The sequence below is a fragment of the Myotis yumanensis genome, unplaced genomic scaffold (genome assembly GCF_028538775.1).
Source record: "Myotis yumanensis isolate MYYU_CA2020_CCGP unplaced genomic scaffold, mMyoYum1.0.hap1 SCAF_2, whole genome shotgun sequence".
NCBI classification, from domain to species: Eukaryota; Metazoa; Chordata; class Mammalia; order Chiroptera; family Vespertilionidae; genus Myotis; species Myotis yumanensis.
The window spans coordinates 113,054,301-113,071,800 of NW_027223753.1; the positions used below are offsets into that span (position 1 = coordinate 113,054,301).

Genomic DNA, 17,500 nt, shown 5'->3' on the forward strand with positions numbered 1-17,500 from the left:
CTCTACACATCCCTCAGGATAAAACCCAACTTGGCCTACCCTGACCTCTGTCATCTTCCTCCATCCAGCCTGCCTCACTTACTCTGTCCAGGGCACTCTGACCTTTCACCTGTCCTTGAGACATACCAATTCCACTCCCATTTCAGTAACTAAACATTTATAACTTCTTTTGCTTCACGGGGTCTTTATCCAGATTTTCACAGGGGAGTGTCCTTCTTACTCAGTTTCCAATTCAAGCATCATGTCCTCACAGAGGACCTTCTCAGCACCATAGCTAACTCAGTCCCTGCCGCCACTGTCCCTCCCCTCTAATACTCTTTATCCCATGACCTTATTTTTACTTATTCATATCCCCTGCCATCAGTACTTGAAATAATTTTACTTGTGTAAAGATTTTTTTTTCATGCCCCCATTAGACAGAAAGCTCCTTCAGGACTTGTCACACTTGGTAAGTGCTCATTAAATACTTGTTGGTTGACTAACAGGCAATCTCAGTGATGCTGATGGCTTCATTGACCACCCATGTGTCACTCCCTCTCTAGTCCACAACTCTAGCCTAGCCTCTGCTGCAGCTCCAGATCTCCTTGCTGAGGACACTGCCATACAAGGGACCACACTACCTTCACGTTATTCTAGAAGATAACTTGTTAGCTTTCATCCCAACCTGCTTTTCCTCCTGCATTCATCTCAGAGTTGTTCTCCAGCCATACCTTTTTCTTTTTTTTTTTAAATTGATATCAGAGAGGAAGGGAGAGGGAGAGAAAGAAACATCAATGATGAGAGAGAATCATTGATTGGCTGCCTCCTGCATGCCCCACACTGGGGACTGAGCTCACAACCCAGGCAGGTGCCCTGACCAGGAATCAAACCGTGACCTCTTGGTTCATAGGTCAACGCTCAACCACTGAGCCACGCTGGCCGGGTGCATCCCTTTTTCTCATGCTCTGCATCTATACAGTCACTGAGGCCTGACTAGTTTATCTCAGAAATGTTAAAGAACTGTTTCCTCATCTTCATCTCAACCAGCTCCGCCCTATTTCATGCCGAGATAATCTCTCTCCTGAATCTACTCTGAGAAGCTCCCAAGAAAGTTCCTCCTCCCTTTATTCAAGTCTCTGCTCAAATGTCATCTCCTTTGGCTGTGTAAAAATAGCCTCCCCCACTTTCCCACATCCTTATATCCTGCTTTCTTTTACTTCATAGTTCTTATTTCTGTTTAAAATTTGCTATTTTCCTGTTAACTTGATGGTGCTTGCTTTCCCCATGGCAATACAAACTCCCAGAGGGTAGGAGCCTTGCCACTCTCACTCACAGCTCTCTGCCTGCTTTCTCAGTGGTGCCTGCTCATGGGGAATGTTCAGTGGTATTTGTTGAATGAAGTTCCACTCACTCCTCAAATCCATTTTGGGCATGTGCTGCCCTCCTTACACTTAGCAGCCCAGCAGGCTGGTCTGCCTTTCTGGATACACACCAGGCTATTTCTGGCTCTGGGCCTTCTTCTTTTGCTGCACTTCTGTCTGAATTCTTATGACTCCTTCCCTACACCCTCCTACCAATAGTTTATGATGCACATTGGCATCATCTTCTTCAGGAAGCCCTCCTTGACTACACCATTCTCTCACTTCTCCAAAGAAGTTAAAGTACTGCTCAATTGGTGGCCACAATATATTTTGACACTATCATTGAGCATACATTCCTACTTTGGAATTGCTAGTTTGCAAACACTAACAGAGAACTCTTTGAGTCCAAGCATCAAGCCTGTAGCTCTGTTTTAGTTATGCTCTTGGGTTGCAAGGAGGATCTCAAGAAAATGGGTTTATTATATTAAGACAGTTTCTGGAAATGGTGAGCATTAGGGACCAAGGCCCCAGAATCTCTGCTTTCTTTGTCTCTTTGTATGTCTTCTCACTTTCTCTACCAACAGGCTGTCCTGCTCACAGTTTCTATCCTATCTATCACAACTTTGGCTTGTATTCAACATTGGTTTACCACAACCAAACCTTATTTCATGATACCTTTCATTTTCTTTTTTTTAAATTAAATCTTTATTGTTCAGATTATTACATTGGTTCCTCTTTTTTCCCACCATAACTCCCCTCCACACAGTTCCCACCCGACCCTCCGCCCTCACTCCCCACCCACTGTCCTCATCCATAGGTGCATGATTATTGTCTAATCTCTTCCCGCACCCCCCATACCCCTTTCCCCCCCCCCCCCAAGAATTGTCAATCCATTCCCTTTATATGTCCCTGATTCTATTACAATCACCAGTTCATACTGTTCATCAGATTATTTATTCACTTGATTTTTAGATTCACTTGTTGATAGATGTGTATTTGTTGTTCATAATTTGTATCTTTACCTTTTTCTTCTTCTTCCTCTTCTTAAAGGATACCTTTCAGCATTTCATATAATACTGGTTTGGTGGTGATGAACTCCTTTAGCTTTTTCTTATCTGTGAAGCTCTTTATCTGACCTTCACTTCTGAATGACAGCTTTGCTGGATAAAGTAGTCTTGGTTGTAGGTTCTTAGTATTCATCACTTTGAATATTTCTTGCCATTCCCTTCTGGCCTGCAAAGTTTCTGTTGAGAAATCAGCTGACATTCATATGGGTACTCCCTTGTAGGTAACTGATTTTCTTTCTCTTGCTGCTTTTAGGATTCTCTTTTTGTCTTTTGCTCTTGGCATTTTAATGATGATGTGTCTTGGTGTGGTCCTCTTTGGATTCCTTTTGTTTGGGGTTCTATGCACTTCCTGGACTTGGAAGTCTATTTCTTTCACCAGGTAGGGGAAGTTTTCTGTCATTATTTCTTCAAATAGGTTTTCAATATCTTGCCCTCTCTCTTCTTCTGGCACCCCTATAATTTGGATGTTGGTATGCTTGAAGCTGTCCCAGAGGCTCCTTACACTATCTTCATATTTTTGGATTCTTTTTTCATTTTGCTTTTCCGGTTGGGTGTTTTTTGCTTCTTCGTGTTTCAAATCTTTGACTTGATTCTTGTGATCCTCTGGTCTACTGTTGGGAGTCTGTATAATATTCTTTATTTCAGTCAGTGTATGCTTAATTTCTAGTTGGTTCTTTATCACAACATCGAGGGTCTCACTAGATTTCTTGAAGATCTCACTACATTTATCGGCGGTCTCACCAGTCTTTTTGAGGGCCTTACTAAATTTATCAGCGGCTTCTAGACAGTTCTTTAAAGACCTTAAAAGTGTGGTTTTGAACTCTATATCCAGCAGTTTGCTTTCCTCCATTTCTGTCATTTGTGTCCTGTTTCTTTGTCTCGGCATTTTTTATGCTTCGCTGTGTCGATAGAGTGCCTTTCTGTGCTAAGTGTCCCAATTACCTGAGGTAGACACTCTTGGTGCACTCCCTTGTGGGCTTTGTGCACAGTCTTGTTGTAATTAAGCCTTGATTGTTGTAGTTATCACTGGGAGGAATTGACCTCCAGGCCAATTGGCTGTGAGAATCAGCTGTGTCTGCAGTGGGAGAACTTCTGTGCTGGAGACACCCCTCTGGGGAAAGACTTGCTTCAATGGGGCTTTGGTGCTCACTGAGTCTGCCCCCTGAGCGTGTCTTTTATGGTTCCATGGAGCTGCAAACTGGATGGTCCCACTCTGACCTCTGGGCTTCCTGGCTCCTGGATCTCTAGGGAGGTGCTAATCTAGCCTTTGCCTGTGGCTATCCAGCAAAAGCCTCCCTGCAGGGCTTGGGTGGGGCAGGTCCAATGGGATCAACAGGGCGGGGCTAGCAGTTATGGCTGCTCTCAGTCTTGCCCTCAGAGGCTCTGCTTCTCAGTGTCCCAGTAATTGCTGCAAGCCCCTCGGAGAGAAAGCTGCCCTTGGGTTCTGACCGATGCCAGACAGTCCCGCTTCTCCCGTATGAGTCTGGGTCCCTAGAGACTCACCCGGAACTGGAGCTCAGAGCCTGAGACTACCTCCCGATTGAAAACGACAACCGTGCCCTCAGCCGCCAGTCCACTCCACATGCACCTCCACACCTTAGTGTTTTACTTCTGCACTGCGCCTCCTCTGAGTCTCAGTATGCTTTTCTCTTTCCTTCTAGTTGTAGAATTTCCACTCAGTCAGCCTTCCTGTGGTTCTGGATGATGTCCTTTCCGTCTTTTAGTTGTATTTTTGAAGTGGTTATTCGAGGCAGCAAACTCCGGTGTTTACCTATGCCGCCATCTTGGTTCTCCCCTCATTTTCTATCCCTACTGATAACCAAGACTAATAATAAATGGGAATAGGAATAATATATTGAATATGAGCAGCTAATATTCATGGAGTGCTTATTATATGTTCTGGCTTTGTTCTAAGTACTTTACATGAATAAGATAATTTAAAATTCACAACAGCCTTGAGTGATAGGTTGTATTATTATTTCCATTTGACAGATGGGGAAACTGAGGTATTATGAGATTAAGTAACTTGCTCAAGTTTTACATACCCAGTAAGCAGTGGAACCAGGCATTGGACCTGGATAATATGGCTCCTATACCCATGTTCCTGTCCTCTATGTTTAGTTTTCTATTTCTTATGTCATTTTTCATCTATTCATTTACTCCCTTGATGCTATACTGTGGTTCAACTACCAGGTCCCTGCTGGGTCTCATTGAGGATCACCTTCTGCCTTTCTCAGTCTTACAAATTCCCAGTTGTAGACTGACTTGCCTATGCCAGGACCCTTACTAGCAGGACTTATTTGAAGCTAGATATCTACAGGTGGGATCTTCCTAGCCCATCTATCCTTCCTTAGGTGGTTGCCTTACCTCAAGATCTCAGCTCTCCCTGTCCACTGCTGATGAGCTCTGATTCTTAAAACTACCGTGAAGGCTGTATGATTTAAATTCTCACCAACAATAGGGTACTTCATCAAGCCTTGTTTTTTATTCTGCTTTAATTCCCTATCTGGGAGAAAATGTTATAACTGTCAATTTCAGTTCCTTGCAAAGAACTAAGATAAGAATGAATGTTTTTTCTGTTAATGCTCAACTTTTATTTATCCAGAGACTTTCTTAGCAAGTTAACCAGCACTATTTATTAGCTAATCCTTCCATCCCAATCAATTTGCTGCCCATTAAATGTTTTCATAAGTTTAGGAATTCTGTAGGGAAATAAAAATTTACTTGAAAAATGCTGTGTTGTTCCAGAAAATACAACTAAAATCTATACAACTAAAAGCTATAACTGAAGTGAAAACAAAACTAATGGGACTTAAGCTTCAGGCCCTCTTATTCTATGAGCTTTATAATTCTCTACTAGAGGCCCAATGCACAAAATTTCTGTAAGGGGCTCAGCTTGCCACTGCAGCTGCCTCGGGCCCCTGCTGCCTTGGCTTCATCCAGGACGTCTGGTCTAATTAGCATATTATACTTTTATTATTATAGATTCTTAATTTTGGATTATTTTGTAAGGGATCCCCAAAATTGTATATATTTACAAAACCTGGATCCACCCACTTGCTGCTTGCAAACCTATCCATCTACCATGCCCAAGCTATGCAGGAAAGCAGGTGCAAGCACTAGTGCCTATTTTAGGGAATTGGTATCCATGTGGTCCCTGTATCCCAAGTTCCAGATTCCTCATCCATACTCTAAGGTCAATATCTGCCTATCTGACTTAGGCTCTTTCTCTTGAATATAGAAAACCTTTCTCTGGTTTGGGTTTCCCCTAATGAGAAACAAAACAAAACATTGATCAGAACTTAAAGAGCACCAATAAAAATAGGTATACATAAAGTCATGCTGAATTGGCAATGTAAATTGTTGGAAACAACCCAATCTTGAGTGTGTGATTACCATTTATTAGCAGTATGTCCTTTATCAGGTCAGTTAACTTCCCTGAGCCTCATCTGTAAAAGAAATTAAAATGGCACAGTAGGTCTCCAAGGGCCCTACTAGAGGGACCAAGGAGAGATAAAGGGACCTGGAGCCAGCCCAGATTTCAGGGTCTGAGCTGACAGAAGCCTGCTCTTGGAACAGTCTCTCAGATGCAATGTGTTTAGGCTGGCCATGAAACCTGCCATGAGGCACTTACAGTGAAAAGTAGCAATAGCATCACCCTGTAAAGGAAAGGCATTCATTTGTTTACTCATTTATGTAAGCACACCTATTCCAGAAAGGATTAATGTCAGTTTATAAGAACATTTAAAATGTAAACAGAATAATGAGCAGACAACCACACAGATAAGCAAGAGGAAAGTTAGGGCCAGGATAGATCTCAGGAGCTAGAAATAGGCTAAAATGAACATCTATCCCTTATAGGTCAATACAAGAAAAGGTATGTGTGTGTGTGTGTGTGTGTGTGTGTGTGTGTGTGTGTGCGCCCCGCGCGCCCGCGCGCCTATATAAGGTATCACTAACCTCAAGTCACAAAATCACAAATATTTTGGGATGTTTAGCTTTGATACATTCTTGATAAGTTAATCATTAAATATTCTACTACCAAAAAAGTCCTTTAATCTCCTTATTATTTATCTTCTTTCTTTTGTGTGTGTGTGTTTTGTTGATCCTCACCTGAGGATTTTTTTTTCATTGATTTTAGAGAGAGAGTGGAAGAGCAGGGAAGAGACAAAGAGTGAAACAATGATGTGAGAGAGACACATTGACTGGTTGCCTCCCGTATGTGCCCCAATTGAAGCCAGGAATTGAACCTGCAACCAAGGTACATGCCCTTGACTGGAATTGAACCTGCGACCCTTCAGTCCAAGGGCCAGTGCTCCAACCACTGAGCCAAACTGGCTAGGGCTACTTATCTTCTTAATTGCTGTAATCTTATTGTCTTTCTATCCACTTTATTGAAACTATTCTCTTTGTGTTTACCAATGATCTTTAAGCCAAATCAAAAGTTATTACTTAGACATTGTTTTTGGCTTTTTCTGGCATCCTGAAAATTGGCTCTTCTTCGTCATCTGTAACAATGCAAAGTCCACAGTTCCCCTCTCGACTCTGACAGCTTTCCGTGTCTCATTTCCTGACTGTCTACTTGCCCTGACTTCACGGTGTCCTTAGCACTGGCCCTTGGCCCTTGACACATCCTGCTGTAATTGCTCTCTAAGGAAAACACTTCTCATAGAGCTCAACCCACAACTCCATGGGCAGGACATGACAGCAATATCTGCTAACCCAACTGTCACTCAAGCCCTAGCTCCATGTTTGTCATGGAGTTGTGCTTTCAGGTTGGCCACTAACTAGCTGAGTAACTTGCAGGGGAAAAACCCAACATGAAATTTCTGAGTTTCCTTATATCTAAAGTTTAGTACCCAAAGCATAAGTTCCTTTTCCCAAGTTCGCCACTGCTGGCCTAGTGACAGAACCCTGGTGCCCCCCTCTTCTTTAATGTGATCCAGCATGACATTCTGTCTCTTCTTCCAGAATTTCTCAGACTTGTCTCATTCATTGCTAGTGAAATTAGTTAACACTGGAATTATCAAAAGTTCCAGTTAGCATCCGGCCAGTGTTGCTTAGTGTTTGAGCGTCAACTTATGAATCAAGAGGTCACAGGTCAATTTTTAGTCAGGGCACATGCCCGGGTTGCGGGCTCTGTCCCAGGTGGGGGAGCACGCAGGAGGCAACCGATCGATGGTTCTCTCTCATCATTAACGCTTCTGTCCCTCTCCCACTCCCCTTCTCTCTGAAATCAATAAAAATATATTTTTAAAAAAGTTACAGTTAGCATATCACCCTGCCTTCAGTGTTTTCTCATTCCTTTCTATGTTTCATGCTCCTTGTTATCAGATGTTACTTCTGTTAAAGCAAGCCTTTTCCAGAATGTACATGATTTCAGAGGCTGAGCACATTAAGCCTGTGCTCTGTTGCCTCACCCCTAAGATCCTCCTTAATCTGACCTCACCTATGTTTCCTATTGGTCTCGGCAAGGCTCTTCCAGACAGTCTCCTGCTTGCTGTTCCTCCTGGATTAAACCATGTCCATGAACCTGTGGCTCATGTTTTTCTCCTGGCCCAGAAGCCTGGAATGTCTTCCCATCCCCCTTACTGATGATCCTGCCCCTTTGTGTGCTCAAGCCCCATATTTTTTCAAATGCCTTCCCTTGAGCCCTTCAGCCCACATTGAACTATCTTATTGGGTTATAACTGAGTATATGTGCATTTCTCATTTCCACCAAGTTACTGTGAATGCCCAGATGCAGAGGCAGTTTTGTATACTTCTGTATGAGCTAGTTTGTGCAATGACTAATTGAGCTACTTAAATCTTTTATTTTCATTCTGAATTTGACTGCTTCTCTAAAACCATCTGATTTTCCACTGCCTTTGGAAAATAATGCAGGTTCAACTCCAGAAAGGACCAGGAATGACTCACTGACTAGAAAAGAGGGAACCTGGAAGAGAGGCTGATCAAGGGCTCTTTTACCCGATATTTTAAAAAGGTGGGATACTTAAGAAATGCTAGGGATGCTTTTGGAAAAGGTATGAAGCAGGCCAAAGACATCCTCCTTTCCCTTTGAGTTTTTTTTTTCCTTGCCTCCCCTCCTATGCCTTGTGTTCTCATAGTGGCCAAAGTAACCCACCCTGGTCATACTCGAGTCTCTAACCTTATATCTGAAAACATTTATTCCTACAGGGATGTTTTAATATGTTGATGTGTTGTTCTTGACACACCCTGAGCAAGTCATTTAACCACTCAGAACTTTTTGCTTTCTTTAAATCTTTAAAAATTTGGGTTGGGCCAAGCCATTTCTAAATTCTCTTCCAGCTCTAAAATGTCACATCATGATCTGAGAAACATAGGCTGGAAGAACAGTCACTCTATTTTTTCCATTTACCCTTTGGTATTTCATTAAATAACTAGATCATAAGTTGCTTAAGGACAAATGACTCTTGTGTGCCCTTACCCAAATAGCCCCACCATGTTCTGGGCAGGGCTGATCCACAGCAAGCACATAGAGCAGGTGTGTGCTTTACAGTGAGGTACTCTGGGGACAAATCTTAGAATGATCCTTCCTCTGATCAAAACAGGGATGATAGGTTTATACTGGGGCTTCTGGTCAAGATGGTGGTATAGGTAAGTGCAGTACTTGCATCTTCCCACAACCACATCAAAACTACAACTAGAATACAGAACAATCATCATTCAGAATTGCCTGAAATATAGCTGAACAGAGGTCCTACAAATAGGAAATTAAAGAGGAAGCCACATTGTGAATGGTACAAGGGGCAGAGATGCTGAGCCAGCTGGTCCCATAACAACATGTGGCAGATAAAAATTGGGAGGTATATCTCGGTTGTAGAGGTCCCTCCTGAGGAGTGAAGGGTCCCAGACCCACACCAGGCCTTCTAGCCCAGGGTTCAAAGGAAAATAAGTACCCATAACCTCTGGCTGTAAAAAGCAGTGGGGATTGAGGCTGAGAAAGACAGAGGCTGCTGGAGTCCCAGGCAGTTCTTCTTAAAGGGCCCCCACACAGACATACTTAAAATTGTTTTGAGCTCCAGCACTGGGGCAACAGTTAGAATGGCACCAGGGACACATGGGGAGGAACTGAAGTGTCTGACAACAGGACAAGAGTGGAGGGGCAGCTTTCTCCCAGACAGAAGAGCTGGCAGAGGCCATTGTTCATTTTCTGTGCCCTCACCCCACAGAGCCAACAGATGGGCACCATATCTGAGTCTCCATCAAACTGGTTAACACTGTTTGCCCCACCCTGGTGATTCCCTTAGACCCCCACCCCACCCAAGTTGTGGACCCGCCCAAGCTATTTCCATTGGCTTTTCCATACAAACAGCCTGTCTTGACTTATGACTCAGACTTTCCTAAAACCTCTCAGACAAACAGTATCTGGCTTCTGTGTGCCCCATATCTCTTGCTAAGTGGCCACAGGCCTGGCACTAGCAGCAGCCAGCCTCAGTTTGAAACTTGGCCTCTCATGAGCACCTCCAAACCCAGCATAATTAGCATCCATCTGCTGATCACTTTGTAGCTCATGCCGGGTGGCCCTAGGCAGGACACAGGAGGTGGCTGACCATGGCCTGCATCTCCCAAGAGGTTCCAGAGCTAGTGCACCTAGTAGATAGCTTCAGACACTGCCCAACCACCTCCACAAGTGACACACTCAAGGGAAGACTCAGTGGGCACCAGAGTCCTTCTGAAATAAGTCCTTCTCCATGGAGTGGGCCCTAGCACACCTGATCCTCCAAGTGGTTGCAGCCAGTCCTTGTAGTTGATCGGCCAGAGGGCAAATTCCTTCCATCGCTGTGCCAACAGCAATCAAGGTTCAACTACAACAGGAGGGTGTATACAACCCACAGACGCATGAGGGCATACCTGGAGTGCCCAGCTTGGGTGATCAGGGAGGCTGTGCCATTGGGACCTATAGGACACCTACTATATTAGGCCACTCTACCAAGCCTGGGAGATGTGGCAGCTCTACCTAATACATTAGAAACAAACACCAGGAGGCTGCCAAAATGAGGAGACAAAGAAACATGCCCCAAATGAAAGAACAGAACAACACTCCATAAAAGAACTAAACAAAATGGAGACAAACAATCTACTAGACACAGACTTCAAAATACTGGTTATAGCCCAGTCAGCATGGTTGAGCATTGACCTATGAACCAGGAGGTCACGTTTTGAATACTGGTCAGGGCACATCCCCAGGTTGCAGGCTCAATCCCCAGTGTGGGAATACAGGAGGTAGCCAATCAATGATTCTCTCTCATCATTGATTTTCTTATGTCTCTCTCCTTCTCCCTTTCTCTATGAAATCAATTAAAGCATATTTAAAAAATAAAACCACTCGTTATAAGGATGCTCAATGAACTTGGGGGAAGAGTAGATGAACTTTGTGAGAATTCAACAAAGAGATCAGAAACATAAAAATGGAGATAGAAAACATGAAAAAGAACCAGTCATAAATTAAGAATACACTAACTGAAACGAAGAATACATTACAGGGAATCAACAATGGAGTAGATGAAGCAAAGGATCAAGTCAGAGATTTGGAAAATAAGAAATAAAACACCCAATCAGAATAGCAAAAAGAAAAAAGAATTAAAAAAACCCATTGAGGATAGTAAAAGGAGCCTCTGAGACAACTTCAAGTGCACCAACATTCGCATCATGAGGGTGCCAGAAGGAGAAGAGAGAAAACAAGGAATTTAAAACCTATGTGAAAAAACAATGGTGGAAAACTTCCCTCATCTGGTGAAGGAACTAGACATACAAATCCAGGAAGCACAGAGAATCCCAAACAAGATGAACCCAAAGAGGTCCACACCAAGACACATCGTAATGAAAATGACAAAGATTAAAGAGAGAGAGAATCTTAAAAGCAGCAAGAGAAAAGCAGTTAGTGATGACAAGGGAGCTCCCATAAGACTGTCAGCTTATTTCTCAACAGAAATTTTGCAGGCCAGAAAATATTGGCAAGAAATATTCAAAGGCTTGGCTGGTATGGCTCAGTGGATTGAGTGTCACCCCATGCACCAAGAGGTTGACAGTTCAATTCCCAGTCAGTGCACATGCCCAGGTTATGGGCTCAACCCCCCAGTAGGGGGTGTGCAGGAAGAAGTCGATTGATGTTTCTCTCGTTGATGTTTTTATCTCTATCTCTCTCTTCATTCCACTCTTTCTGAAATCAATAAAAGCATATAAAAGAAAGAAATATTCAAAGTGATGAAAAGCAAGGATCTAAAACCAAGGTTACTCTATCCAGCAAAGCTATTCATTAGAAGTAAAGAACCTATAAAGACCATCCCAGACAAGAAAAAACTAGAGCTTATCACCACCAAACCAGTACCACATAAAATGTTTATGAAGAAGGAAAAAAGAGTAAAAATATGAATAATAAAATATCAATAAATGCATATCTATCAACCATTGAATCTAAAAAACAAACAAGCAGAACAGAACCAGATTCAAAGATACAGAGAACATTTTGATATTTCCAGATGGGAGAGGGGGGGTTGAGGAGATGGGTGAAAAAGGTGAAGGGATTAGGAAGTACAAATTGGTAGTAACAGAATAATCATGAGGATACAAATTATAGCATAAGGAATATAGTCAATAAAATTGTAGTAACTATGTATGGTATTAGATGGGTACTAGATTTATTGTGATGATCCCTTACTAAGTTATATAATGTCTAATCACTGGGGTGTACACCTGAAACTAATATAACATTGTATGTCAACTGCAATTGAAAAATAAAAAAATATTCTTTTTTAAAAAAAGAAAGAAATTGTTGATATGAAAAAGTATGCTCTGACCCAAGAGTGAATTTGGTTAGAAATGTGAAGAGTCAACTTGGGAAAAACAGGTTTCCATTTTGGATAATAATGGACTTCAGAAAGCAAATTTTACTTACTGATATTCAGAGTATATTGAATTGTAAATTTTGAAAAAGTCAAATAAACACTATACTAAATTAAAGCAATAATAAATAAGAATAAAAAACCAGGAATGATCATTGATGTCAAAGTTTTGAGAGCCTCAGTTAAAAATAACAGAAGGATAAGTAAATATGATAGGAGAAGTAACAATGAATGCAAATTTAACATTTATTAAGAGCAAAACTTTTTTACTCAAGAATGTCTACAAAGAGCTATTATAAGTTGGAATAACTCAAATTCCACTGCAACAAATGTTACAGCACGCCACCACCTAAAAATGTGCTAATTGTCAGCAAAGATACATTTGCTTCAAGCAAGAATCTCTGTAAGGTTTGAACCATTTTCCAATGTGGTTAAAACAAACCTGACAGTTTTACTGGTGTATGGCTAGCAGTACAGGATTAAAAGGGAAGTTTTATCTTCTGTGAAGAATGAATGCCAGCTCACTGAGGCAGTTCAGCCTGCATAGTAGTGGCTTCACCCTGTTTAAAAGTTTAATATAACCAACATTTTAAAAAGAGATTGCATAAAGCAAGGCTCAGGACAGTGTGTATCATATGCTACCACTGTGTTAAAAAGAGGATAAAGAATATGTACTTGAACTTGCTTTTATATATGCTGCAAACATATTTGAAAAAGAACAAGACAAGACTATGAGACCTTTCTTATGGCTTATGTCTACAGAACCAGACACCAGAGAGAGGAGTTTTGATAAATTATATCGACAGTGCTTACAGAAGTTTTAGTTTAGAAAGAACTCCTCCATTTGTTAAGAATCTGGTATCAAAGAACCCTAGTGCTGAGTAGTAGCTGGTATCAAGTGTAGAGGACAGTACCAATGTCAGTCTGATAGTCCCTGAGGGTGTTGCAGTCGAACATCTCCAGTCCCTTTGGGGTCCGGAGGCAGAAGACACTCACAGGGAAGCCACATCTCAAAGATAACAGCGTTCTCAGCTCAGACACTTTTTTACCAAGAAGGGAAATGCTCTCCATTATCAACATTTTCTCTTGGGTAACAGCATTGAACACATAGAGAGTGGGCTTATCTTCTTCCTATGGGGAGAGAAAAGAAGAGAACTCAGGAACAAGCACTGTCTGGAGGTTGGGACAGACCAATATGTTGAAGGGTGGCTCTAAGTGCCTCTAGCTAAGGATGAAAAGAAAGGTCAGTTTACATTTTCTGACGTCTGGTCTGAATTTTGCTCTTCTCTCTGAATCTTGCTCTTTACTCCTGCTTTGAGTAAAATAAAGGAAGACTAGGCAGGGCTTTGAGATCCTTCTTACTTCTTAGTCTACAGGCCCAGCTGCACAGTGTTGATAATTTATATCCCCACTGCACTTAAGGAGGTTAGTTTCTTTCTTCTTTTTTTTTTTAATATATTTTATTGATTTTTTACAGAGAGGAAGGGAGAGAGATAGAGAGTCAGAAACATCGATGAGAGAGAAACATCGATCAGCCGCCTCCTGCACATCTCCTACTGGGGATGTGCCCGGAACCCAGGTACATGCCCTTGACCGGAATCGAACCCGGGACCCTTCAGTCCGCAGGCTGACGCTCTATCCACTGAGCCAAACCGGCTTCGGCAGGAGGTTAGTTTCAAAACAACTCCATCATGCTGCACTTTAATTTGGAAATGCTATGGATTCTACACCTTCACTTAAAAAATGTGTTTTCTGTGAAGTTATCTCTGGAAAGTGGAATTGAGTTCAGGTTGGCATGGGAGTTTTACTTATCATTTTACTAGAGGCCCGGTGCATGAAATTTGTGCACGGGTAGGGTCCGTAGGCCTGGCCGGTGATCAGGGTCGATCAGGTTCCCTGCTGCCTCCTTCCCTCATCCTGCCGCCACCACTGGTTGCCCACCATGTTCCACGCTGCCTCCTGGTGGTCAGTGCACATCATAGTGAGTGATTGAACTCCCAGTCGAACTCCCAAGGGGACACTTTGGATATTAGCCTTTTATATATATAGATGCTTTTCATTGTCTGTATCACTTGACCTTTAAAAATAACCGTGTGCATTTATGTTTATTATTTTAAAAAGCATGCCGGGAGCCGGTCCATCCTTGCTGCTTGACACAGTCGCTGCAGAGAAGAAACATCTGCACAGCATATGTTTCAAGGGACCTGGTGTATATGGCATACTGTTCTTAATATGTTTGCTCCCTTTAGCACTATGTGTTTTAACCAAGGTCACCTCTCCGAGAAAGGTTGTTTTCCCAGGTAGGGATTTTTCCCTGAAGTTAGGGAGGGGATAAAGCTCCTTAACTAAGTGCCAGGCGGGTAGTTAATCACTTTAACTACAAACAATCATGCTTGAGCTACATAATCTTTACTCCCTGGAATGGAGATAAGAAACGCCCTAACCTTTGTAATAGAAATTGACAGGATTAAAATCGGCTGGTATAAATACGGATGTAACAAGACAATAAACATCAGCTCCTCATCAGCTCCTCATCAGATCCACATCAGATCCTCATCAGATCCTCATCAGATCCTAACCAGAACCTAGCCAGAGAACATGGCAAAAGATCCTGGACAGAACCTGGCTACAGAACTTCACTGGAGAACCTAGACAGAACATGGCAAAAGAACCTGGCCAGAGAACCTTGCTACAGAACCTGGCGACTGAACCTGGCTGGAGAATCTGGAGAACCCTGGCTGGAGAACCTAGCAAGAGAACATGGCTACAGAACATGGCAGGAGACCCTGACAAGAGAACCCGACTATGATGATCAACTGAACGCAGCCTTCTTGTCATTCCTTCTTCACCGACTCCGTCCACACCTTTGGGGACCCCTGGACCCGCTGGGATTGGACCCCAGCAAAAGCAAATACTAAATACGAGTGAAAAAAGTTTCCTTTGTTCCTTTTACTTTGTAATCTTAATAGGAAAACAAGTGGAATGGAAATATTGGAAATAGAGTTAGGAATGAAAATTGGGGAAAAGTATTAATCATTCTGTTAGCAACAGTTAAATCAAGTGGAACCAACACGAAAACCACAGGAAATGAGGAAATTGGGAAAGTGGTAGGGAGGGAAAATTTATTAACATTTCCACTTTTCTAACTTAAATAAATAAATAAATAAATAGAAGTGGCTTTACTTCTACTTTAGAGGATTCAGGTCAATCACATGTTTTCTTCAGTCCCCTGTTGCTGGCTTGGCAGATGGGAGTGCACAGAGCTGACACGTAGCATGCCCTGGTAACCTACCTCCTCTCCAAGAGGGGCCTTGAGCAAAACCCAGAAGCTGAAAATGGCCTCCAGTTTCCTCAAGGCGGCTCCAGCCAGTCACTTCCCTCCTGGACCCCTTCCACTTTCCCTCCCCCTTTCTCCCATCAAAATTCATCTCTGGTTTCTCCAGGGTCCCTCCTTGCTTCAGGCTTATAATGCATTAAATGTATTTCCCACCTCCCAGATAACACATCATGAAAATCTCGTCCTAAACTGACACTGTCCTAAACTGACAAAGTTTAGGCTGCAATGTTTTAATCTAGGGTCCATTTTAGTAACTCAAATCACGTAGGCTCAGTCATCCAGCAAGCTGAGCTGCTCCCTGAGTCTAAAGTGCTTGGAATAGGATTAAAAACGATGGAAGTGTAAGTGGATGGTATGCAGACCACTCCCAGAATAAAACTGGAACTACAACTAAAATACAAAAAAAAAAAAAAAAAAAAAAAAAAATCCTGAATAATCAACTGAAGACTAGCTGGAGAGAACGTTGATAACCAAGGATGGAAAGTGGAGACCACACAGAGACTGGTAAAGAAGGGTGGAGGTGCAGAAGGCTTGCTGGACTCCCACAGAAAGCAGCTGAAGTTCTGGAGAGATATCTCAGCTGTGTGTGTGTGTGGGGGGGGGGGGGGGGCGCAGGGGTTGTAACTGAGAACTCTGGGGTCTAGTCCCCAACCTGAGCCCCAGAGCCCACAGCAGCAGAACTGAGAAAGGTGCCCACATAACATCTGGCTGTGAAAAGCAGCAGGATTGCTGTCTGCCAGGGAGAGATGGCTGGAAATGCAGGCACCCTCTTAAAGGGCAAAAATTTCATGTGCAGCCACTTATTTTGTGGTCTGGCAGAGGTAGGGCAGAGTGGACTGGGGCTTTGTGAGCCAGAAGCCAAGGTTGGGTGCTCTGAGGTTAGAGCTCAGAAGGCAGACATCCCGGTCTCCTGTGCTGAGTCATTCCTTCACATTGTAGAAGACACTTTCTTATGCAGAACTTTACTATTCAGGCAGATTTACCTGGGGGGAAGACAGTTGACACATCCTATTGGAAAACACATTGCCCCATGGTGTTTCTGAGGCCCATTAAGAGACAAAGAATAACAATTAGCCTCCAGGAAGAAACAATTGCCCCACCATGTTGGAAAAACTCTCGCCACACATGTGGATGATTGCCTCAGGGTTACTCAAGACTGAATCCACTCACTCTGCAGGCAGAGGCAGGTCTCTGGAGACTTTGAGTCTTTACCTGATGTTATTAGTCAGAAACAGCATTTGACACTGTCCATAACTAGAGATTGAGAGGCATAGCAGATCTACCTAATCCTAATATATATAAAAACCCTGGGTCCATCACAACCGAATGGACAACCCCCAGTCCATCCCCCAGCCCTCAGGCTCCATTGATCAGGTGATGGCTAACAGGGGAACGGGGTCACTCATGCTCCAATGAATCCATGGCAGCAGCATCTGGTGAGCAGGCGGAAGGCAGACTGCTTGGTCCCTCCCCCCGGCTCACAGGCTCCCACTGATCAGGGGATGGCTAACAGGGAACCGGAGTGAGTTAGTGGCACTCACTCCGGTTCCCTGTTAGCCATCCCCTGACCAATGGAACCAGAGTGAGTGGTGCGGGGACTGGTGAGCAGCTGGAAAGCAGGCCTCTTGGTCCCTCCTCCCGGCCCTCAGACTCCAATCAATTGGTGGCAGAGGCGGCGCGGAACTGGGGACAGGCCAGGAACCAATGGACCAGCGCCACAGGCAAGATCCCAACAGCGCTGCCGGCCTCCTGGAACTCGGCCTCGGGCACTGCAGCCGCTTCCCCTCCCTAGACCCTCCACAAGGAAGAAAGGATATCGCCAGCAGCACCATCTAGTGCTGTTACTGCTCTACAGCGCCAGCAGTTACTTCCCTGTGCTTCCTCCAGGTT

At 43.3% G+C, this 17,500-nt stretch overlaps 1 protein-coding gene across 1 annotated transcript in view; it reads right to left on the bottom strand.

The window, feature by feature from the left end:
• ANKUB1 (ankyrin repeat and ubiquitin domain containing 1) overlaps positions 1-17,500 on the bottom strand; it is an 87,404-nt gene that overhangs the window by 28,984 nt on the left and 40,920 nt on the right. Inside the window, exon 3 of the mRNA XM_070403492.1 lies at positions 13,188-13,404. Within this exon, the coding sequence (XP_070259593.1) occupies positions 13,188-13,404 (217 nt within the window). The remainder of the gene's footprint in view (positions 1-13,187; positions 13,405-17,500) is intronic.